Source organism: Saccostrea cucullata, unplaced genomic scaffold (assembly GCF_032062105.1).
Source record: "Saccostrea cucullata isolate Sc308-1 unplaced genomic scaffold, CSIRO_AGI_Scuc_v1 ctg9766, whole genome shotgun sequence".
In the NCBI taxonomy this organism is placed as follows: Eukaryota; Metazoa; Mollusca; class Bivalvia; order Ostreida; family Ostreidae; genus Saccostrea; species Saccostrea cuccullata.
In genome coordinates, this window is record NW_026925328.1 from 1 (window position 1) to 25,561 (window position 25,561).

Genomic DNA, 25,561 nt, shown 5'->3' on the forward strand with positions numbered 1-25,561 from the left:
TTTTTCATTCTTTTTTGTTTTTTTTAAAAAAAATCGTTTTTGAAATGAAAAGCTTTAAAATTTTAAAAAATACCCGGGAGGAATCTAAAAAAAAATTTTAAAAACCCAAAAATTGTTTGCACCTCAATAAAATAAGATAAAAATTACAAATTTAGTTATTAATTTTTTTTCAGAATAAAAGAATTTTGAAAATTTCCTCAGGAATAAAAGTTAATTTTTCAATTTTTTTTCATGATGAAACACACCAAAAAAATATATTAAATAAGTTTGGGTGGGAATTATGACCTTATTACCAATTTTTTCCAAACCACCAATTTGTGCGGCTGCTTCCCCTGTTGGGGCCCTTTTTCGTTTTTGAAAAAACCTTTATAATGAAAAAAGTATAATTTACTAACAAACACACAAACAAATGATCCGTCTTACACTTGATATACAGTGTAATTAAATTAGTAACAGAAAGCAATGAAAAATGCTTTTTCCTACTTAACTAAATACCCCAAAAAACTTGTGTTTTTCTTCAGATTTTCTTGGGGGATCATCCGATCTTTGGGAGAACTCTAAGCTATCTAACAAAAATACATGTATACTGCCTACATGCAAAAATTTGCTGAATACACAGCAAATTTATTGCAACAAACCCAAAAAATTGTAACTAAGCAGCTTTTCAATAATTTCAGTTCAGATTCCAATAAGTTATTCAAAGTATATTAACAGAAATACATGTAATTCTTCTTTCAAGAACAAGAAAGAACTTTAAAAAAGGTTTCCTCAAGGATGAAAATGTTGAATTTTCTTTTTGTTTTGCATAGATTAGAACACACAGCTGTTTAGGTAAAGTAAGGTTATTTCTAGGAATTCAGTGTATACTAGGTCTGGCAGAGATCCGCATGCATTCTCTCAGTACCTAATTAATTTTGTTTATGTTTTTTTAAAAATTAATATTGTCAATTCTTAGTAATTTTTAACCAATTCTGCTTAATATTACTAAATGTAGTGTATTCCTTATGTTACTGTCAACACTACATGCAAGTCTTCAGTATCTGAGTTACAATGTTATTTCTATTGACATGCTGTTATGTTATGCAGTCTTTACTGTTCATTCAAAGAGATCCTCGTTCTTTGTGCAGACTTTAGACACGGGTTCCACATCAGTGCAGGGCATACTAATTACCCCAGTGATTATAGAAACCTGCGAACCTTCCTTCAAAACAAATGCCTGACCAAAACAGGTCATAAATGTAGCCAGTTCAAGGTTTTTTTTTTACAATTCTTAAGTGTTTGTGAAACACTTAAAAGTTTGACTTCTAAAACTTGAGGGTATTGAAATACTTTAAAATTAAGTCTCATAAACATTTAAAATTAAAACAGATGGATATACCATATATAGGCATGTAATCATGATGAAATATGGTGATAACAAGCAATTGTGAAGCCCAGTGACTTGAAATGATAAAAATAGGAGCAGAGCAAACACAGACATCTCAATTTAATACATCAAAGGTGAGATCAGGTGCCATTGAGAAGTAAGCATCCTTTAAATCTGTTGAATGGTAACACCACTGTATGCTCTTAATACAGATATTTTGTTTTATTAATTTTTATAAATTTCATTTTCCATACCTTGATATTTTCTGAGACCCCTTTGTCACTCAAACATTCAACAAACGTCTCAAAGGCATAGTTCAGGTCGGGACCAGCATAGGCACCTGATAAACATTGAAAGACATTTAGAAATCTTAGATTTTCATCTCATGCACTGTAATTTTACACCAGAAAAAATTTAATAAACAGCTGAGCTTTAAATTAAAATTATGGCAGAATACAGACCTCAATGAAGGATTTTTTGAAGGAGTACAGTTTCTCGTCGTATAAGAACGTAATCAGTAAACTGGTGGAGGGCTGACTGTGGGACGTGTTCTGTAGATTGACTATTAGTTTGAAGGTAGAACCGATTCCTTGGACCTTAAAGTAACATGTTCAAACAAATAGAAGCATTTATTATTTAGAATAATTTGCATTAAATTTTACTAATACCTTTATTAGCCTCAGAATAATGTTTCTTTATAATTAATATAAAAGTAAGGATAATTTAAAGAACCGAATTCAATATACGGGATATTTGGAAATAATAGATCTACTTTTGTGGTTTAAGGACATAAAACCTGACAATTGCAGGAATCATTCAGAATTGAAACCATGCAGCTATGCAATGTATCTATGCACCTTTAGTGCAATAGCAATTCTGTATAATACATGTATGTACGATTATGTACAGTACAGACCTGAGTATTGAGTTTGAGTGGCTTGGTGTCACTTGTACTATAACACAATACAGACCTGAGTATTGAGTTTGAGTGGCTTGGTGTCACTTGTACTATAACACAAATACTGACCTGAGCATTGAGTTTGAGTGTCTTGGTGTCACTTGTACTATAATACAATACAGACCTGAGCATTGAGTTTGAGTAGCTCGGTGGAATCAGATGAGATCACTTGTACTATAACACAATACAGACCTGAGCATTGAGTTTGAGAGGTTCGGTGGGATCAGATGAGATGGGATTCATGCTGTTATCTAGAGACTTGGCATACTCCCTTAGTGTGTTCAACCTCAGTAGATACAAGTCCCTCTGGAACGTCCTGTGCATGGCTGATAAAGATTGATGATAAAGATCACATTTTGTAGCACATAATGCATATATTTAATTATTTATACAATCCAAAAGACAATTTTGTTATTTTTCATTGAGATTATGTCAAACTAACCCCCCCCCCCCCAACTGTTCAATGATCAAAGAAATTCGAATTTTCACTCTAAATGGAATTTATTTTAATAAAGTAACAATACTAACTATATGGTCATCTTGTTTTTCAAAAGCAATTAATATTTGATTTTTTGAAAATTAAAAGCAAGTCCTTTCCTGTGACATTCCTTTCTAGATGCAAACATGATTTAGAGAAACTTTATTTTGTACTACATGAGGAAGGTTTCTCCATAGGTGCTGTCTTACTATGCCCCAGTAATGGAGAAATTGTGGGTAGATGAGTTTTTGTTTTGTACATCTGTCTGTTTATCTATTTGTGTTTGTCTACAAAAACTTTAACTAAGCTTGTCTATAACTTTTGACTGGGTATGGCTTTCATATTTCACAGACCTTGTATTCCACGTGACAAGGCCCTTTTTTGGTACCACCAAATATTATTTCTTGACCTTGGAGTTTGGTCTTCTTTTACAAAAAATACCAAACCTTAACCAGTAAACTTTGTCATAACTTTTGAACTGTTGGTGGTTAGGGCTTTCATACTTCATATGTGTATTCATGGTGACAAGACCTTTCAATTGGTATAACTATTTTTGACCTTTCGACCTTGGCCTTAGAGTTTAACCCTCTTGTTAAAAAAAAAAACCTTGGCAGTTACTTTTGAACAGTTATAACTATAAGAGCTCTTACATCACAGGTATATTCCTTGGGAAATGACCTTCTAATAAATTTTCCTTAATCAATTCAGTACGTAAATTATATGAACAAGGCAGCTGGCTACTTTAATAAGTTTTAAAAATAAATTATATTGAATGTTCACTTTTAATTATCAATTTTCAACTAAAAAATATATGTACTTAAGAGAAGTAATCTTGATACTAGTAGTTTATAATAACAATGAATAAGAATACAGCCAAGTAAGAAAAGGAGTGCTAATTTAAATACTCAGTGCAAGTAGACCAGGAAGTAAAATACCAGAAAGGTAGATAACACAGGTAGGTGGATCATGTGATACCTGTACAGATCAGAGATAGACATTGTACAAGCATTTGACAAGACAGGTGCCATTATAATCTGCAGGTAATATTCATGGATGAATTTATTTGATAAATCTTGTTTATAACAATAAGATAATTTTTAAATATATAAACTGAATAAAAATGATTATGCATTGTAACTTCATGTACTAGTCTACAAATTAATATTAATGTGAATTGTATACCCATAAAGAAGGATTATTTAAAGCTAAAAAAATTGACTTGTCTCAGGGACTTGTGTTTCAGTACTTTGGAATGGTGGATTATTCTTATTATCAAAATAACATATTTGAGAAAAAATGCCGGGTAGGACATTGGAAAATCTTTGAGATGATGTGAAGAGTATGCTATAATGGAGCATATATCATGTGACTGTCTCCACTCTGGGTGGAACAGAGGCATGTATACATATATTGTATACATGTAATATAAAAAGAGAAGTTTACTTTTCAGAAGAAAACACTAAAACCTGATTTGGTTTTTTTAATGGAAATTATTAAATTAGTTTGGCAAAAATTTTAAACACCCTTCATACATTTGCGACAGGAAAGTTCTTTTTTTTTTGGGTAGTGTTATACCTTTTTCTTCATGTCAGACGTTCAAACAAAAAGACTCATCTGATTGATTTTGTATGTTGTTTACGTCCCTTTCAAGAATTTTTCACTCTTATAGAAATGCCTCCACTTGCCGATGGAGAGCTACAAATTTTGTCCTAAACTCGACACTCATGCAGGGCCGTATTGAGCAGTGAGGGATCTTTTTCATGCCAGCCAGCACCTACTGTGACAAGGGACCTCTGTTAAAGAACTATATGCGGTATATTGCATATATTTGCCCCCCAAAAAGTCAAATTATGAAATCTTCCTGAAATGTGCTGACTTAAATAAATCGTATGAGAAATATAAATTTACAGAAAATATCATAGTGTCAAAGCAGTGTATTCACAATTTTTGTTTTTATGAAGTCACAAACCAGTCCGATTTTATATCCTTTTTCAGAAAGAGGACAAAATGAACAAAATTTCAGCAATTTTAGCTTTAAAATTTATAGAGCGCAAGTTTGTTCAGGAACAGTATTAACATATTTCATTTATATCATCATTCTACACATTATATCAAAACATTGATCCTGACTTTTACTCAAAATATCGACGAAATATGTTCATTCTTCTGTAAAATTCATAAAAAACTGAAATTTACGTCATGTTTGTGACGTCATTACGTACATATGGCGTCATTACTTATGAAAATATTCAGTGCTTTGAAGTCAGCATATACTCCCCTGTTTACGAACTTCATTAAATATATCTCCATCAAAGTTTGATTTGGGGGGCAAATATTGATTATTACCGAATAAAGCTCTTTATATGCAGTCTCATCCAAAGGAGCGGTCTCCACGTCTCACAGTGAAATTTGAACCCGCGATGTAAGGGTTTACTCGTTACTTTGCAACTCTGGAGTAAGACGTTATAACCACTGCGCCATGCAGGCAACATTGATGATATCAACTTATTCTAAATTTTTGTTCTCATTAAATAAAATATGTATTCAAGATTTACAATTTTTATTCCAAACATTTATTTTAAATTTAATGCATTAAATACTATAAATTAACAAGAAATATATTGTTTACTTATAAGAAAATATATCTAAGCACCTGTGAAAAGGTGAATACATGTAATTAAATTTTTTTTAACTTTGAAAACTAGAAATTTGAGTCATTTCCCTTTTCAATGATTCATGCGGTAGATTTTGTCCTGATGCAGCAATGCCTGAGAAATGAGAAATTATTGATCACTGGTAATTTTTTTTGGCACTGTTTATTTTATTGAAGTGATATCAAAATGTTTTATGAAATGCCTTTTTTTTCCATGCTAGGTTTATTAAATCATGGACCCTCGTACCAGTGCCCAGGATGTGATGCGATGTGACCTGTGTGAGACCGCTGTGGTACAGATGCACTGTGATACATGTCTTGTCAACCTGTGTACAGCTTGTGTAGGAGAACACATGATTTCTGATGAATCCAAGGACCACAAAGTCGTCAAATTTCAGGCCAGGAAATCCACCCCTCTCTACCCTTCATGTATTTTGCATTACAATCAATGTATATTGTACTGTAAACAATGTGAACTTTCTGTTTGTTCAGAGTGCCTTACTTCTGATCAACATCTGGGTCATAAATTTTCTGACATCTTAAATGTTGTAAATGAAAAAAAGGATAAAATTATCAAAGAACAAAGTGAATTACGTGAGACAATTTATCCCACCTACCAGGACATTGCCTCTGATGTACAAAACAGAATGAGTCAGTTAGAAAAAGAATATGGAGATCTCTCAACAGCCATAACAAAACATGGAGAGGACTGGCACAGAGAAATTGACAAACTTGTCCAGAAACTTAAAGCTGAAGTTGATGAGATGAAAAACACACAGTTACAAACTCTACAGAAACAACTGGATGAAATAAACAAGACAATGTCTGGCATCAAGGATGAAATCAATACATCCTGTACTGTTGTAGAGTCTAATGAAGTTTCAAAGCTTTTTAATTTAAAATCTGTTAATATAGAAAGATATAAAAATCTACCTGAAAAAATTCTTCCATCTTTACCAAAATTTACACAAGGCAGAATCCAAGGAGGAGATATAAGTAATCTGTTTGGAATCTTATCATCAAGTTCATTAACTTCAGATAAACATGGCTACAGCATGAAGACAACACAGAAATCACCAGAAGCTGGATCCTCTCCTCCAGTCAAACAGCTGCTTGATGAACCAGAGACTGCCTCCACCACAGACACTGGGTATGGACAACTTTACAATGTGGCCTGTGTGAGTGATGAAGAAATCTGGGCGAGTGGAAATGGCAGCACCATGAAACTCTACAGCATCAATCAGGGATCACCACTCAAGTCAATCCGAACCAAGTCAAGGTACGAACCATCTGACATAGCAGTGACAAAAAGTGGAGATCTAGTTTATACTGATTACAGAGATAGAACTGTGAACATTGTGAAGAATGAGAAGATAGAGGAGGTGATCAGATTACAGAACTGGAAACCTCGCGGTGTCTGCAGTACCTCCTCTGGTGACCTTCTGGTTATCATGATCAGTGATGATAACAAACAAACAAAAGTTGTCTGTTACTCTGGCTCCACAGAGAAACAAACCATTCAGTTTGATGATCAAGATAAACCTCTTTATTCATTTAATTCTGATTACATAACTGAGAACAGGAACCTGGATATCTGTGTGTCTGACTTTGGAGCTAAAGTAGTAGTGGTGGTCAATCAGGCTGGGAAACTGAGATTCAGGTACACCGGACATACTCCTACTCCAAAGAACCTACCATTCTATCCACGAGGAATCACCACAAACAGTCAGAGTCACATCCTTACAGCTGATCGTAACGATGACTGTGTTCACATCATAGACCAGGATGGACAGTTCCTCCGTTACATAAACTGTGGATTAAATAATCCAATAGGACTTTGTACAGATACAAATGACAATCTGTTTGTTGCTGAAAATCACGAAGGGAAAGTGAAAAAAATAAAACTTTTGCAATGAAAAAGTATAACTATGGATAAAACTTTTTACTGAGATTCTAACAATCAAACAGTACATGAAAATCTTGAAGACACCCAGGTGTATTTATTTAAAATACATGGTTACTGTCTTGAAATATAAGCGATATTTGGGCGAGGGTAAGAAAACGTGATAGAGGGCGAGGCTTGCCGAGCCCTCTTACGTTTTCGACCCGAGCCCAAATATCACTAATATTTCAAGACTGTGAGTTTCCATGTATTTTGTTTATCCTGCAACATATTCTTTACATTTGAACATCCAAAACTAGCTATTTTTTGACATATTTAGGCACATCTCTGCAGTGATAACTATGACGCCATGGCGTAAACATTGCAATATATATGACGTCACAATGCTTTTAGAGCGTCGGAATACATGCACGAGGCTTTATTAGGGCAGTGACCGGATAAAGCTTTGGTTTATTAGGTTACCTTTATTAGGTCAATGCAAGGGGTAGTTGCAGGATAAAAACTGATACACAGTACGTGATGTCAATGTTGACAAGAGAAATATTTATGTAAGTTTAAACTGTCACAATAAATGAAGAACCTAGATGGTTAAGTACATGTAAGAAACAAACACTCTCACAGTATTGCCTTAGCAATACAAGTCCCATAACAGCAGGTGTAATCTAGTTCCCAATTAAAATTGAAAAATGCCATAATTCCAAAAATAATATTTGAAGTGGAACAAAATGCACACTTGATACATAAGTCATCAAGGTAAAGTCACATACCAGAAATCGGCTCAATATTTGCAAGCATGTGGGAAAAAATGCTGAAAACCCTTTAAAATTGAACGGTTGTAATAATACAGTGTGCTGTCAAAATCAATGAAGCAAAATGAAAATGTAACTCATCAGGATAAACTCACATATCAAACATCAGCTCAATATCGCAAGCATTTAGTGAAAAAGTGCAAACACCAATTTAAGTGGGACAGACAGACAGCTTCAGAGGAAAGGTAAAGTCCCCTCTGGTTTCACTGATAATAGACTAATTAGTCTAGGTTTTATGGAGGACCATGGGATTTTATATCACAGTTTCAATCTTTGTGTTCCAACATGTGATACTAAATAAACAAATACTTCAAATTTGTAAACATGGAAGATGAAGGAAGAATTCAAAATCATTAAGGTTGATAAAACCAATGTAATAAGAGATAATACTATAGAAGTCTTAATGTGTTTCCAGTATAAAAGAATTCCTTAAATTTAACTAGCAATTGCAATCATATTTCAAGCACACATATGCAACACTGTGTCCAGAAGTAAAGTATCTTAAAGTTTACTGATAATAAAAGACAAACCACTGACATGTTTGTAAAACATTGATGCCACATATGGCATATTTATCAAAAGTACATTTATGTTAAACTCAATCAGAGTCAAAAATGCTGAAACCCAAAGAAAGTCCTTGTCACAAGGATTATAGACAACACAAATGTAATTTAGAACCCCTACCAACAAATGTTCAAAAGTTATGGCCAAAATTAAAGTGTTTTTTTTTCAAAAAAAGGTCAAAATCAGAAATTCAAGTTATACATTTTTGGTACTCAAAGAAAGGTCTTGTCATGAAATACACACAAATGAAAAAATGAAAAGCCTACTAAAAACTGTTAAAAAGTTATGGTCAATGTTTAAATTCTATACCGGTAGATCAAACTCCAAGGTCAAGGTTATGATGACAAAAATGTGAGTACCCTCCAAAAAAGTTTTGTCATAAGGAATATAAATGAAAATGACTTTGAATAATTTGTTTTGCTTATAAATAGTAAATCTATCTTCTCAAAATTATGTGATGGGAAAATTTGGTGTTTACCCTGTTACTGAGCGCTCTCTCTCTCCCTCATGGTCTTTTATTCTGAGTGATACATACTGACAGCACTCTCTCTCTCCCTCATGGTCTTTTATTCTGAGTGATACATACTGACAGCACTCTCTCTCTCCCTCATGGTCTTTTATTCTGAGTGATACATACAGACAGCACTCTCTCTCTCCCTCATGGTCCTTTATTCTGAGTGATATATACTGACAGCACTGTCTCTCTCCCTCATGGTATGGTCCACAAACAGCTTGGTTTTCTTTGGGACGTTGAGGCGAGAGTTCTGAGCGGTGGGGGGACCTCCAGACAAATCCTTCTCCTCAAACGTGGCATTCCTCTTCAGAATCTTAATCATCAATCCTCCACCTACAGGAATAGAGTCAAACAAAAAAGTCAAAACTTGACGTCAGAACAGAAAAAAAATGAATGTTATGTTTTTCAAGCAGAGTTAACATTCCATGGAACACTTTAAGAAGCTAGCCTGATGAGTGAAGTCTCATTAAGAGAAAAATTAATACTAAATCAAAATATTTAATGATGTACCTCTTGACTCGGTACTGTTGTATTTATTATATTGGACACTTTAGTAAATACATTTTTAATCTAAAGTTATTTTAATAAAAGCAGGATGAGTTTTTTTTAAGAGTGAACTTTTTACAGTGTTGCCATAGGAGCTTGCAGTGCAAATGGTTATTTTGCCCCACTCATTACACGTGCTAATACAAACACAGCTTTGATTCTTAAAAGCTATGTACCTTTCAGGGTCATTATGGGAGTTCCCTCCTCCCGGCCAAACTGTCCGAACTTGAGCCCGGTGACGACGTCGTCCGTCTTGATGACGTTGACGAGGTACTTCTCCTTGTAGAAGTGGACCTGACAGTTATTGAGGGCCACTATCACCGCCTTAAAGTCCTTTAGTCTTGTAGTCTATCACCTCCATAGTCGTCATACTCTCCAGTGGATTTTTAACTATTTCCAGTTTTAGGGCTGGGGATTACATGCTGGGTCATAACCTATATACCATTTTGTGTGTCATGTTTCAAGGAATAAGATAGTATATATGGCTAAGTGTAAAGCACCTTTTTTAAAAGAATTTCATTTTCAGGAAGGGGGGGGGCTCTACAAAATGGTCCTTTTATTTTTAAAACATATCCTTCTTCCATCTAAAATTTAAATTTGTATAAAAACTTTCATGTTAAAAAATGTATTTATAAATATGTATTGTTATGGGTCAGAATAACCCTAAATGCCAGCAAAGATCAATCACACAGTTTAAACTTAACAATAATTTATTTACAGTAATATACAAATCATTAAGTACAAACTTAGCAAAAATCTAAAAATACATACATCAGAGTGTCCGTTGCTGCACACAATGTCCCAGTGAAATTATATCCCAGTAATACCTCAATGATGCTTATACGACAATCTTTTATGCATCGAATTGACAGGGTATTTATACAGTATTATAAATCTAGAATATTCTAGAAATTGTAAGTACATGATATTACTGGAAAGTTCTGGACATACACAAAGTTCAGGAATGTTCTAGAAACAATGACCGAACATGTTGACCACTCTGGAATGTTCAAGAAACTTAATGTTACTAATAATAGACATGATGAAACAACACAAATACAACACACCTCACAACACCTCCCCCCTTAAAAAGTTTGAATGTCAATGAAAAACTTAAATTGTAAAACATATGTACATTAATACAAAAATCTAATTTGTTTATGATACTCTGGACAAGGCATCTGCAATAACATTGTCTTTGCCTTTGATATGCTTAATTGTTATGTTGTATTCTTGTAACAGCAAACTCCATCTAGTCAGTCTTTGATTCTTGTTTGACAATTTATGCAAAAATGTCAGGGGGTTGTGATCCGTATATACAAGAATTGGATGCAAAGTAACATTCAAATAAACATCAAAATGCTGTAAGGCTAACAACAAAGCAAGGCATTCCTTTTCAATGGTGGAATAGTTTTGTTGACATTTTGTAAGTTTCTTTGAAAAATAAGAAACAACTCTATCTACATTATCACTATGTTCTTGAAACAAAGCTGCCCCGATTCCAACATCACTAGCATCAACAGTAAGCTTAAATTGCTTAGAAAAATCTGGAGTTGACAGAACTGGGTTGCTCATAAGGACAGATTTGATTTTATGAAAGGATTTTTCACAGTCCTTTGTCCATTCAAAGTTAACCCTCTTTTGTAAAAGATTTGTAAGTGGACTAACTACTGAGGAAAAATTTGGACAAAATTTTCTGTAAAACCCAGCCATGCCCAAAAACCTCATTAACTCTTTCTTGTTTGTAGGAATCGGGAACTTTGCAATAGCTTCCACTTTAGCCATTATGGGTGTAACATAACCTTGACCTACTTTATGACCTAAATACTCTACATAGGCATGACAAAATTCGCTCTTCTCAAGGTTCACAGTTAAGTTTGCTTTAGCTAAAATGTCAAATAAAGCACGCATGATTCGGAGATGTTCGTCCCATGTGTCACTGTATATGATGACATCATCAATGTAGGCCTCGCATCCCTCAAGGTCTTGAAGAAGGGAGTGAATCATCCTTTGGAATGTAGCCGGTGCGTTTTTCATGCCAAAAGGCATTACTTTATACTGGTAAAGTCCATCTGGTGTAGCAAAAGCAGATATTTCTTTTGCTCTTTCTGTTAACGGCACTTGCCAGTAGCCTTTCAACAGGTCAAATTTACTGACAAATTTGGCTTTTCCAATGCTGTCAATACAGTCATCAATTCTAGGTATTGGATATGAATCAGTTTTGGTAACAGAAGTCTGTACATAATCGGTACGAACCGTCCTGTTTTGGTACAAGAATACACGGTGAGCTCCAATCACTTTTACTAGGTTCAACAATGTCATTGTCCAACATGTACTGCACTTCCCTTCTTAGGTACTGCAATTTTATTGGATTCAGACGGTACGGATGTTGTTTGATAGGCAGAGCGTCGCCAACTATAACATCATGACAAGCTGCATTAGTTTTCTTTGGAACATCCGAGAAGATTTGATGATACTCATTCATCAAGTTTTTAACTTGTTCTTTTTGGTGAATGTTCAAATGTCCAAGTTTGGCATCAAAATCCGCCAAAATTTCTGAGTTTTTTCAAGCGGACACTCTGATTACAATCTTTCTCATTCATCTCTACACTCGTATCACTCTCAATACAATTTTGAACAGTCTTAGCGTTGGCTAAAGTGGAAACTGGTTTTACAGAATTTCGGTCACACCTTTCAAAATACTCTTTTAACATGTTAATGTGACAAACCCGTTTCTCTTTACGTCGACCTGGTGTCTTAACTACATAGTTTACATCACTAATCTTGCTTTCAATTTCATAAGGGCCATGAAATCTGGCCTGTAAAGGATGACCAGGAATAGGTAAAAATACAAGAACCTTATCACCTGGCTTAAACACCCTATTTCTGGCATCTTTGTCATACCACATTTTCATTTTCATCTGAGAATTCTTCAAATTTTCTTGTGCTAATTTACAAGCATTGTAAAGTTTTTCTTTGAAATCAGACACATAATCTAAAAGATTAAGATCACTAGTCTCAGTCAGCCACTTTTCCTTCAACAATTTCAAAGGACCTCTAACTGTATGACCAAACACCAATTCAAAAGGACTGAACCCAAGAGACTCCTGGACTGCTTCTGTGCAGCAAATAGTACAAGATGAACCCCATCATCCCAGTCTTTCTCATACTGGTAACAATAGGTCTTCAGCATTGTTTTTAAGGTCTGGTGAAAACGTTCTAGCGCCCCCTGGGACTCAGGATGATAAGCAGTTGATCTATATTGCCTTATACCCAACTCATGCATGACTTGCTGGAACAACCCCGACATAAAATTTGAGCCTTGATCCGACTGAATTGCCTTTGGTGCTCCTACAAAACTGAAGAACTTGGTTAGGGCCTTAACTATGCTCTTTGCCTTTATATTCCTAAGAGGTATGGCTTCAGGGAATCGAGTGGATGTACACATAATGGTAAGTAAATACTGGTTCCCAGATCTGGTCCTAGGCAAAGGTCCTACACAATCCACCAACACTCGACTAAACGGTTCTTCAAAAGCTGGAATTGGTTGGAGAGGGGCGGATGGTATCTTCTGATTCGGTTTACCTACCATCTGACAGACATGACACGACTTACAAAACTCAGAAACATCCTTCCTTAGCTTAGGCCAATAAAAATGACTCAAAATCCTATTATAAGTCTTATTGACACCTAAATGACCTGCCATAGGTGTATCGTGAGCTAAACTCATCACATCTCGACGATAAGCAGCTGGGACCACTATCTGGTGAACAACACGCCACACTTCATCTGGAGAAGCGTCAGGTGGTCGCCATTTTCGCATAAGGATGCCATCTTTTATATAGAAGCATTCTCCAACTTTAGTAGCCTCTTCTGGTGGAAGTGCCCTCTTACTAAGTTGAAGGATATCTGGGTCTTTATGTTGTTCAGAGAGTAAACGTTCTCGGCTGAGGATGTCCTTGCCTTGGTTAACTAGTGGATGCAACTCATCATCCTCACCACCAAATTTTGGTAAAAGTTCTTTCTTCTCTTGCTTCTTGATATTGTGTGGTTCCATGCTTGTTTGAGTGCCATCAAGGTCAGATAAGAAAGTGTCATTCAAATCAATATCAACAGAGGAATCTGTCTCGTCAAAGGCTTGAGTATGGTCTGCCTCCATTTCTCGTCTTCTGGCCATCGCTCTAGTAACAGCACAGGCTGGATAAATGTCATCATCTTCATCATCGCACATGACATTGGAAGTGATTTTCTCACAAACTATAGGATCAGGTACAACCTTCCCACCAGCTAAATCGTTGCCTAACAACAAAGAAATGCCTGGAACGGGAAGAGTAGGTCGAACACCTACGATAACAGGTCCAGTAACTAAATCTGACTTCAAACTAATTCTATGCAGGGGAACATCAATGACGCCTAGCTCCACACCCTGTAATAAAACTGACCCACCAGTAGAAGTCTGCTCAGACAAAGGAAGCACGCCCTCTAACAATAACGTCTGTGCAGCACCAGTATCTCTCAAAATCTGGACAGGTTTTATTTCGCTAGAGTCACCGAGTGAAACAAATCCCTGAGACATAAAGGGCTTATAATCCTCCATAGAATCAATAGAACTGGACTGTGAACCCTGGACATCAGGAGTGTCAGAACAAATCGAAACTAAGGCTTCTCTATCACCTCTAACTGCCGCACAAGCATGTGGTTGAGTTTTATCAAAGTCATTTTTTCTCTTAAGTTTAAAGCATTCACTGATCAGATGACCTTTTTTCTTACAACAACTACAAGTAGGAAGCGACCCTATTCCAGAGGATCCTTCAAAACGTCCTGGACCGGACTTAGAACCACCTTGGGATGGAGACTGGGAACTTGTGAAAGACTGAGACCCTGAACCACTCTTTTTATATGTGTCTGAATTGGTAGAATTACTGCTAGTCTGAGATCTTGATACAAAATTCTTTTTATGAGACAGAGCATAAGTATCAGATATGACTGCTGCCTCTTCAAGAGTTTTCACATTCTTATCTTCTAAATGTGTTTTCAAATCTTGAGGAACACATTCCTTAAACTCTTCTACCAGGATGACTTGGCGCAAATTAGCAAAAGTTTTATCAAGTTTCTTAGATCTAAACCAGTGATCGAATAAATCTTCTTTCTCTCGTGAAAATTCAACAAATGTTTGATTATCAAACTTTCTATACTTTCTGAACTTTTGTCTATACGCTTCAGGTACTAATTCATATGCTTTTAATATTGCTGCTTTGACCTTCTCATAGTCTAAACTTTCAGCTACCCCTAGTGCAGAGTATACCTCAGCTGCTTTGCCAACCAGTACACTTTGTAACATCGTTGACCAAACATTTCGTGGCCATTTAAGATTCTCTGCGACTTTTTCGAATTGGGGAAAATATTTGTCTACAGATTTTTCTTGAAATTTTGGAACTAATCTGATATTTTTTGCTGCGTCAAATTCAGTTTTGACAACTGACGGTCCTGGTTGGTTCTGTAATTTTAATTTCTCTAATTCAAAGTTCATTTCACGCTCTCTTTCTCGCTCTTGTCTTTCTCTTTCTCGCTCTTCTCTTTCTCTTTCTAATTTGTCTAATTCAAATTTCCGTTCACGCTCTCGTTCTTCAAATCTCATTTTTTCCAACTCTACTTGATACTGAAATTCTGACATATTATAAGATTCTGATTTAAGTGTATAATCTGGAAGATCATATTTTCCAAAGATGTTTTCTTCAACTAGTTTGTTTGCAACCTTTATTCTAATGTCTTGCTTTCTCTGTGAAGATTTAACCTCTAACCCAAGATGCAAACCTAACGCGATCAAGTCATCCTTTTTTAACGTATCAAAAACCTGAACACTTGGTGAACTAAGAAAGTCTGTGACCGAAAATACCATGTTGATTTTTGCTGGCTTATAGTCAAATTTAATAATTCAATAAACAAAATTTTGACAATAAACTGCAAAAGTGCAAGAAATTCTTTATCCCGGACGAGCCCCCAATTCTGTTATGGGTCAGAATAACCCTAAATGCCAGCAAAGATCAATCACACAGTTTAAACTTAACAATAATTTATTTACAGTAATATACAAATCATTAAGTACAAACTTAGCAAAAATCTAAAAATACATACATCAGAGTGTCCGTTGCTGCACACAATGTCCCAGTGAAATTATATCCCAGTAATACCTCAATGATGCTTATACGACAATCTTTTATGCATCGAATTGACAAGGTATTTATACAGTATTATAAATCTAGAATATTCTAGAAATTGTAAGTACATGATATTACTGGAAAGTTCTGGACATACACAAAGTTCAGGAATGTTCTAGAAACAATGACCGAACATGTTGACCACTCTGGAATGTTCAAAAAACTTAATGTTACTAATAATAGACATGATGAAACAACACAAATACAACACACCTCACAACAGTATCAATAATATTATGTTAATTGCTTTAAGAGTTGTGTTTTTTTTTAATGTAAACAGCTTTACACATCCCCACAACACCAAGGGCCCTCAGTCAACACGTTATTGTTTTTTTCTGTTAACTTCTTATATCAAGTAATAAAAGAACCAATCTAATTGGTGCCTATACGAAAAAAGCAAGACCGTAAAACATCGAATGAATTTTGACTTGGGTCCAACGTTACCATATTAAGATATATCATGCAGTGTATTTAATTATTGTGGAGGACGGGTTGGCAATATCTTATCCTTGTAGGGGAATTGCTTTGTGAAGTAATACGACTAGTAACAGATACTTATATAGCTGTTGCCACATGAGTCTTCGGTACGATTATTTTATATTATAAATGCAATTATAATGCAACATTTATTTCTTAAGATTTTATTTCTACAAACACAATTTGATTCCACCATACAAGGAATTAATATCATGGACGTCATGTATTCAGTAAATCACCCTAAAATCAAGTAGTTATATTAATATCAATTTATTCAAATTTTGAATATTTAATCAAGTAAATATAATAAATATATATTATTTCAAGATATCAATAAAAGAGACATGGAAAAATGTTACATGGGTAATCATGTAATCATTTTCAGTGTGTATATGATGTTTTTGTCGAAAAGTGTGTGAAGCTCTACTGGTTTTATATATCCTGGAAATTGCTTTTTAAAAAATAAAATCACAGTTAAGAACATTTTAAATAAAAAACAACATTCAAATCTATCAATAACATATTTAATCGTGCCTGTATTTAAATATAAGTGCAGCACATATATATTATCTTTTCATCAGATTAAAATAAAAGTTATTTGATTTCTATTTTTATACAAAACATTCTTTCATCTTGCAAATTTGTAATCTAGTAGTTTGCCAAGTTATATTGTTGATGTTGTTGGTGAAATAATATGGATAATTTATGTTTTAAGCCATGTTTTAAATAACGATACACAGTATTCAATATCAAAATCCATAAATATTACAAAATAGGAGCAGAAAACACATGGCAACACCATCGAAATCAAAAACCGATATACAGAATTATGTATCTTAGTGTAGTCTACTTGTGTGCCAAAACATAACAGAATCGGCCTGTATTTAACGTCAAAAGTGCAGCACAATTTTACAAATAAAAGTTATTTGATTTCTATACAAAACATTCTTTCATCTTGCAAATTTATAACCTAGCAGTTTGTTGTTTATTGTTGTATGTTGTTGGTGATAATAATATGGAATAATTTATGTTATTAAGCCATGTCTATAGACATAACGAACAGTATTCAATATCAAAATCCATAAATATTACAAAATAGGAGCAGAGCAAACACGGACCTCCAAAACATCAGAGGTGGGATCAGGTGCCATGGAGGAGTGAGTATCCCCTGCTGACAGGTCACACCCGCCGTGTGCTCCTTGTCATGATCGGGAATTAAAGGGAAAATCCGTCGTCAATTCAGTATATAAATTATGGGCGAACAATTAGTATGAAAAACGTCAGTCAGCTTCGGAATCAATGATGATAGATTGTATTTGCTGACAGCTAGATCATTGATTCGACCGTAGAACGTACGAAATGATGATTTTAAACGAGACTGCTGATATTCTTGTTTCATCAAATTGTTTGTCAGTAATTTACCTCGTTTTAAAAATTGTTCATACATGTACGTAGAGCATGCTCTCGCATATCGAATCAACTGAGATTTATTAACTTCGTATGCAGGTGAAGCAGGTATATTGCTGCATAAGTAAGGGAACCTGACGATAGAAAAGTTAAAATCATTACGTTTATCATATAATTTGGTTGTTAGGTTACCATTAACGTCTTTTCCAAGTAAAATATCCAAGTATGAAACAGATGTGTCAGACTCTGTGGTATCTTTTATCCCAAGCTCACCAGGATATATCGTATCGACATAGGAATGGAAATTACCATTGTTAACTTACAATATGTCGTCGATATATCTAAATGTCGAGTTAAAGGCCACAGTAATGCTTTCTTCTTTTCACGCATACAATTTTGCACAAATTCAGCTTCATTAAAAAAACTGCTTTTTAAACCATGAAGATTGGGACTATGGATTTTGCAAAACTTTATAAATTCTCTAATACTTGATACTATGTTTCATATTATTTATAGTTGAAAACATAATGTCTACCTATACATAATAAAATGGAATTTCCTGCGCACTGTGTTTTACAGTGTATGTCCTGTTCATGGATATTTTTTATCTTTATGGACTGTTTTAGATCATTCATTGTCCATTATCTTTTTTTATTTCATTATGATGTCAAGAAAATATAAATCATTGGCCGTGAATCTCAAATATTATAAAAACAACATACTTTTTAACTTAGAATTGAAGAACTGAATATTTTTTTGTATCGGATTCTTTTAACATTAAAACATTTTCAAACCAGAAGGGAGACATTAATTATACAAATATAGCCTTTCGTGCTTAGTCGAAATGCATTCTCTTGTGTCTATATATTTAGGGATTGTGCCGAATATATCATATAAATCTAAGAAACAATGGGTTTTAATTTTTTTAGAAGCATAAAATAAAAACAAACAGCCTATAACACTTTTTATACTTGATCATGTGATCTATTTTGAGCCATTTAAATAGCTGGCAACAATAAAGAAAAATAATAATTAAAGAATGAAGCTAATTTCAATTTAAGCTATACGATATAACATACAAGGGGTGATCAAAAAGTTCGCAAACTATCTCTATATCTACAAAACCACAATTCAGATTAGAATGAAATTCGGTACACACATAGCCATACACAAGGTCTATAAATAGCATATGCTGAATAAAGTTTCTCTCCTTGTTTGTGACGTCACAATGTGAAAATGACGTCACTATTTAGGTCAATTGCGACGAAAAATGGTTGTCTCAGTCGCACTCGTTCAACAAACGACTGTACAATTTATTGTAATATCTTAGAAATCCCTCTACAGTATCATTTAATAATTTGTACACAGTTTATTGAGATAAATGAGTTCCTATAAATTCAATTAATGATTGGATTAATCGTTTTAGTGAAGGAAGGCTGATGGTTAAAAATGATACTTTTCATCTTGCCCAGTGAAAGCAAGTTTGAAAAGATATGTATTTTTGATTAAGCAATTTGCTATCAAAGACCTCCAATTAGCACTTTGAAAAACAGTTGAATATTTGAACAATGATATAAGTATTGAATACCTAAGATATCGTTTACTTTAGATTTTAAACATATTAGATATGATAAAAAGGATGCACCCATTCTCTATCCACCTTGAATAAAGGAGTCTTCTGACACAGAAGATCTGTGTTTTAATGGTCGTCATGCTAATTTTTGGAAAGGATGTTATTATCCACCCATTCTGTTGCTGAGATATAATCATTTCTGACAAATTCACTGTTCTTGTCATAAAAATTAACTCACATGGAAAGAAATATAAAACTCGGAAAAATCTTTTAACTTTTGTGACAGAGCGTTACGGAGGGGGTCACGTGACCGCCAATATCACGTGATTCGCGCATGCGCAGAACGGTGGTTAATGTGCATTAAAATCGAGGAGGATTAATTAAAAATATAATTAACATTAAAACCAAATATTGTTTCTTGTATGGAAGTTATTAAATTAGTTTGCGAACTTTTTGATCACCCCTCGTACTTTGTGACAGTTTACGTTTGTTCAACCCGCGATTTTTCGGTCATAAGTTAAGAATTCCTCTATCTATGATTGAGATTTTTTCATTGAATTGTCTACCTTTTATCGCAAGGAGCACACAGGGGGTTTGACTGGTCGACAGGGGATGCTTACTCCTTTATGGCACCAGATCCCATCTCTGATGTTTTCAGAGGTTTGTTCTACTCTTATTTTGTATTTTTTCAATGGCTATTGTTCGTTATCTTCATAATTTAACTTAAAAGAATGACGACCAATATGTCTTTTTTGATTATCAATTTTATTATTTCTCTCAACTTCTGCCAGCTATCTGATTGGTTCACATGTATAATAGATCTTATAAAGTTGGTGTTTTCTATTTTAGCAGCTTCTAAAAAAGTTTATAAAGCTGATGGTGAGCACCTCATAATTTTGGAATAGGCAACAGTACGTTAGATTAAACGCTTACCTTGGTATTCATCAAATAGAGTTTTAATATCACTTTCTTTTTTCTTGATTAATTTTTTCACCTCTCTGCAAATCTATAAGTAAAAAAGAAGAAACAAAACATAATTCTAATATTCATTCATTTTAAACAATTACCTACTTACTGAACATATCTAAGATTAGACAATTAGAACGTCATATCATCACGTACTCATCCATCAGAAAGTAGTACTTGAGGCATTGAGAATTAAGCTACCAGTATTTTACCATAAAGCATAATTTGGTGGTTATGCATAGCTAACTATACCGATTGCGGCGCAAAAATAAATGTAAGCTAATTTGTATCTCTAACGAGCATTTTTTTCTAACTTAATGATTTTTTCTTTCTTTTTCATAACCAGTATAAAGTATAAAGCAGAAAAAAAAATCAAGATTGAACAATACTTACAATACTATTTGGACCAGCCATTCCTTTTCCACTTTATGTTCAACCATGGACAGGAGAGGATTAAATATCCAAGCAATAAGATCAATGAAGGGTTTCCGGATAATTCTTGCTGTAATTGAAGGCTTGTGACTCTCGCAATCAGATGTTTTTATGGAACCACTTCTTTCATCTAAAAATACTCAAATATGTAATCTTTGATTTGTTACACAGTTACGCAGATCTACCTCTTTGCTTGATTACAAGGAAGCACCCCACCCCAAATATATTAACATAGGTTTAAATAAATTTGTTTCTGAGTTTGAAGCGTCAACATTTTCAAAATTACGGAATGTTGCCTTTGTATTAATTTGATACTTTAAAAAAGCAAATTAATAGTAAAATGTGCTTTCCTGATCCTATACAAGTAAAAAAATAAGGACATACAATTCATTCTCTTTTAGGTATTAAATACCTTAGGGTTGTACTGTTTTAACGTATACATCGTTTTTACATGCATTTCTACCAGTTTATGACCACAGCATTATCCTGATTATTGGTTCATAGTGTTCGTGCTCCTTTGTCTGCACTTCAGACTTGCATATTATTACCTTTCGTGATATCAACTCTAAATCCAAGATGTCGTGCGCCAAGAATGACATCCCTACTAATTGACCTGAAAAAAAGAATCAAAAGTGTACAATGTAGGTGAAAGTAGCAAATGCTGATTTTTTAAAAAAAAAAATCATTGTGATAAATTTACTACTTTGTATTTTTGTTGTATATTTATTTTCAAAATCGAAATTTAAGTCTAATTTACAACATTTATAAAATTATCTTACCACTTGTGGACCTTGAAGCCCACATCGAGTCCAGCTCCTTTAAGGGACCATCGCAGAGTCCGAGGATTTTTATTCATAAATTGGAGATTCGTTTTGGTCACGTTTATGTTCTTTATATGTAAACTGAAAATGACTGACTTTATTGACATTTTTTGAAAGCCTTTCGTAATTTAGATATTGGATTAGGATTATGGATACAGAATATACTGTGATACTTTTGAAAGCTAATAATTCGTCCAACTGCACAACAAACCAATACTTACTTTGAAATGTCAACTGAACCAGTTTTTATCAAGGGAAAAGCAAATCTCGTAGTAATTTCAGAAGTAATTTATCCACTGAAAGAATTGAAGGTTTTCTCTAAATGAAATGTTATTTGAACGTTTTTTAATTGAACTGAAACTGTAATGACATACATTGCTGGTTGACAGAGCCTCGTTTAGCCAACAATTTGTGGTCTGATGTTGTTTCACGAAGTGCCCCAGTGACAGCTATGCAAGAGAGTAGGTAAAGTGGTATAAATGACGTACTCATCTTTTAATGACCTGAAATAGTTTAATTTGTACTTGTTAAAATAAAATGCAAAAAAGATTTTAATTCTAAAGTGACTAAAATGTTTTATTACCCTCACGTAAACAGTGTGCAGAAAGTAAAGAAAACATAAGCAAAACAAGAAAGTTTTTCTGATTTTTAACTCAGGGCTGCAAATAATCATTCGCCTTCTAATCACTTTGTCTGTTTGCAACCATATCCACATGGCAGGTAAGAAATTTTACTCGAACATTTCCAAAACCTGACCATGCTTCTATTAAAAAATAACTCTCATATATAATTTGCTGTTTTCCTACCTAAAATTGTTTTCTAGGCACTTGATTTACTTAACTTTAAGAATTCTCAAAAAAAAAAAAAAAAAAAACAACGCTGTTTATGTTATGTTATTCATTAAAGACTGTGGACAGTAAGGTATTCGACTCAAAGATAAAAACAATTTTTAAAAAATGAGAACAATTTCACGAAGTGAAAAAAAAATTGTGGACCCCAAAATAACAATTAGGGCTAAAAAGAACCTTGCAAGGCTAGGCGCACATGCTCCCTAAAGACTTATTAAAAATGTTTGTGCAACTCTGGTTTTCAATTTTGTAATAATTAATTGACGAATTTGTGTAATCATCATATCATATATCAGCATATTAAGTAGCTTGCAATTCGAACGCTTCGAGAATGAAAAGTAGTTTATGAACGAACAGGTAGCAAAATTAAAGTTGATCGAAGGATGTCATATTGTACCGGTTGAAAAAAATACACAATGGTATAACAAAGAAATGAATTAAATGGCTACCCTAAATTCATTTATAATATTCCAGTATAGACTAGTCCAAGGATCTATTTTGAGATATTAAAGTTGAAGATAACAAACAGTTATTGCCCCCCTTACACCATATATATATATATTCACTAATATGTTTTTCTTACTGATTATCAATTCCGTACCTCAAGAAATTGTGGTATAATAGTGTAGTTTAGCACTTTAGTGGTATATATACGTGAAGTTTCTGTATGAGTGAAAATTCTTAAATGTTAAAACAACAATCAATCTACAGAAGCATTCCCTGGGCAAATATTTAAAGATAATAGTACTATAATCACTGCTGCCTTGTTGAATGTTAAAATATATGCAAATAAAATGTTCAATTTATTTATCTTGGTTTGTGAAAATATAAGTATTGCTTGGATTAAGTTAAGATTTCACTTTGTTTTATTTTAGAGCAAATTACTCTAACAGCATATACTACCACACAATCAAAGTGTGAATTGTTCTTTATTGCCTTAATTTGCCTTGATCTCTTAAATTACGGTTTCATTTCTACACCTGCAATGAAAGCATTTTTTTAATTTCTTGAATTTTGAATATTTAAGATAACAAAACCAAAGTCTAAGAAATGCAAGAAATGGTGACTTACTTTGGTGACTTACTTTGTCCTGTTGTCCAACTACATCAGATATAGATTTAGATTCAACTTGGGTTTTTATTCGTTAAAATAAAACAAAAACGATAGTGCTGGAAATTGAAGAAGAGAACACCTGCTATTAATATGTAGTTTAAGACTCATAACTTACCTATATTAAATAACGGAACAAATATTCAAATAGTAACAATATACCTTTTATATTTATAATACTTTCATGTTAATTGGTTGAATCTAATTGTTCGAGACACATTTGTTGAATAACACTTTTACCCGCTGAATAATGAAGCAACGCCTTCCAGCGTAGCAAAAGTCAACATTGCATGTCGACGAGTGATATTCCAAAAAATTTTGACTGTACAGAATTTATGCTGCACCTCGTTTGACAATGATTTTTCTTGGGATGTAATTTTCAATGTTACACTAAACTATATGCAATATTAATACTTAGTTTAATGATAGGTAAAAGCAAAATAATTGGTAGAAGTTTTGCAAGGTATAGAGTAGTAAACAAAATTATATTCCTAAAAAAAGCGTACTAGCCTCTATTAGTTTTTTTTAAAGATATAAGAATAATTGTGCGAAATGTAGCGGGATTTTTGGAAGCTATGGGATAGATTTTGTTATTTACGAAATATTTTTGCAATTCAGAGGGATATGAATAGCAATTAAAGTTATTATGCATCAAAATATAATTTCTTTCACACTAGTATTTGGGAGAAATGACATTGTCAATAATAGATAATAAAATATGACGTAAAAAATGCAAATTCATGTACATGTAAAATTTTATGACATGGGATTATATTACTTTTAGTTGCGGACACGTTATGATAAATTTTTCTACATTCTTAAAAAATGTGTGAACAGTTGGGGAAAAACATTTTTTTCTCCATAAATCAATATCGGAATAACGAGTTTTTAAATTAATAACTTCGATACTTCAGTAGATGAAGTACATACATGTAGTTGGTTTCAGATCGTAGAAGATTACTATTAGAAGCAAAATATTAAAAAGAGTCTCTTGATTACTTAGGTGCTATACCATGAAGTGTTTTGTGCAGTAATACATTTTATGAAAATCAATCAACTAATGTATGATCAGCCATCCAAGTTTTCCACATAATGGTAGTGAAGGGGCATAAAAAACCATATGAAAAATATGAAGAAAACGAACAGAATTCAAGATCAAAAGACCATAAAACAATACAAAAGAGAACCAGAGCAAACACGGACCTCCAAAAGATCAGAGATGGGATCAGTTGCCATCGAGGAGTGAGCATTCCCTGCGACCGATCACACCCGCCGTGTGTTCCTTGTTTTGATCGGAAAATAACGTAAAAATCCGTCTCCAATTCAGTGCATAAATAATAGACTATCAATTAGTATGAAAAATGTCAATCAGCATTTGATTCAATAATAAATTGTATTTGCAGACAACGTCATTGTACCTAACATAGAACTTACGAAATGATGACGAGACTGCTGATATTCTTGTTTGTCAATAATCGTTTTAGAAATTGTTTATTTATAGAGCATGATCTAGCGTATCGAATCAACTGAGATACATAAACTCCTTATGCAGGTGATGAATGTATATTGCTGCATAAGTAAGGGAGGCTGACGATAGAAAAGTTGAAGTCATCAAGTTTATCATAGAGTTGAATTTCCAATAGATTGTTGGAACATGTGGCTTCCAAAAACAACATAGTTATATATTGTCAAGCAGAAACTCAAGCATCTGTTTTATGTCGACATTAGAGTACTTGTGTGTACAATCAGAATCTTTTTTAACAAAATAATTTTGCAATTGACCAATGACAATATTATCTGGGGTACCTTTTATTGCAATTTAAAAAACTCTGTCAATGCTAGCCTTTGGTGCATTATCCCAAATAGTTAGACAATTTAAAGAAGGCAGAATGTATGCGTTAAAGAATAGTTTTATACC

The 25,561-nt window shown here is 33.7% G+C and overlaps 2 protein-coding genes across 2 annotated transcripts; one reads left to right on the forward strand and one right to left on the reverse strand.

The window, feature by feature from the left end:
- Window positions 1–1,620: 1,620 nt before the first annotated feature.
- LOC134268616 (Bardet-Biedl syndrome 1 protein-like) lies at window positions 1,621–10,248 on the reverse strand (the record flags this gene model as incomplete). Its single annotated transcript, XM_062750877.1, has 6 exons — window positions 10,234–10,248; window positions 9,968–10,115; window positions 9,420–9,578; window positions 2,517–2,650; window positions 1,824–1,962; window positions 1,621–1,706 (listed from the first exon to the last, which is right to left on the reverse strand). Coding segments are annotated over exons 1-6 (681 nt in total), but the record flags the coding sequence as incomplete, so codon positions are not given.
- On the forward strand, window positions 3,814–7,371 carry LOC134268617 (tripartite motif-containing protein 2-like). The gene is made up of 2 exons (XM_062750878.1): window positions 3,814–3,842; window positions 5,677–7,371. Exon 2 carries the CDS (start codon window positions 5,689–5,691, stop codon window positions 7,369–7,371), a length of 1,683 nt encoding a protein of 560 aa, XP_062606862.1. The 5' UTR covers window positions 3,814–3,842; window positions 5,677–5,688.
- Window positions 10,249–25,561: the final 15,313 nt, after the last annotated feature.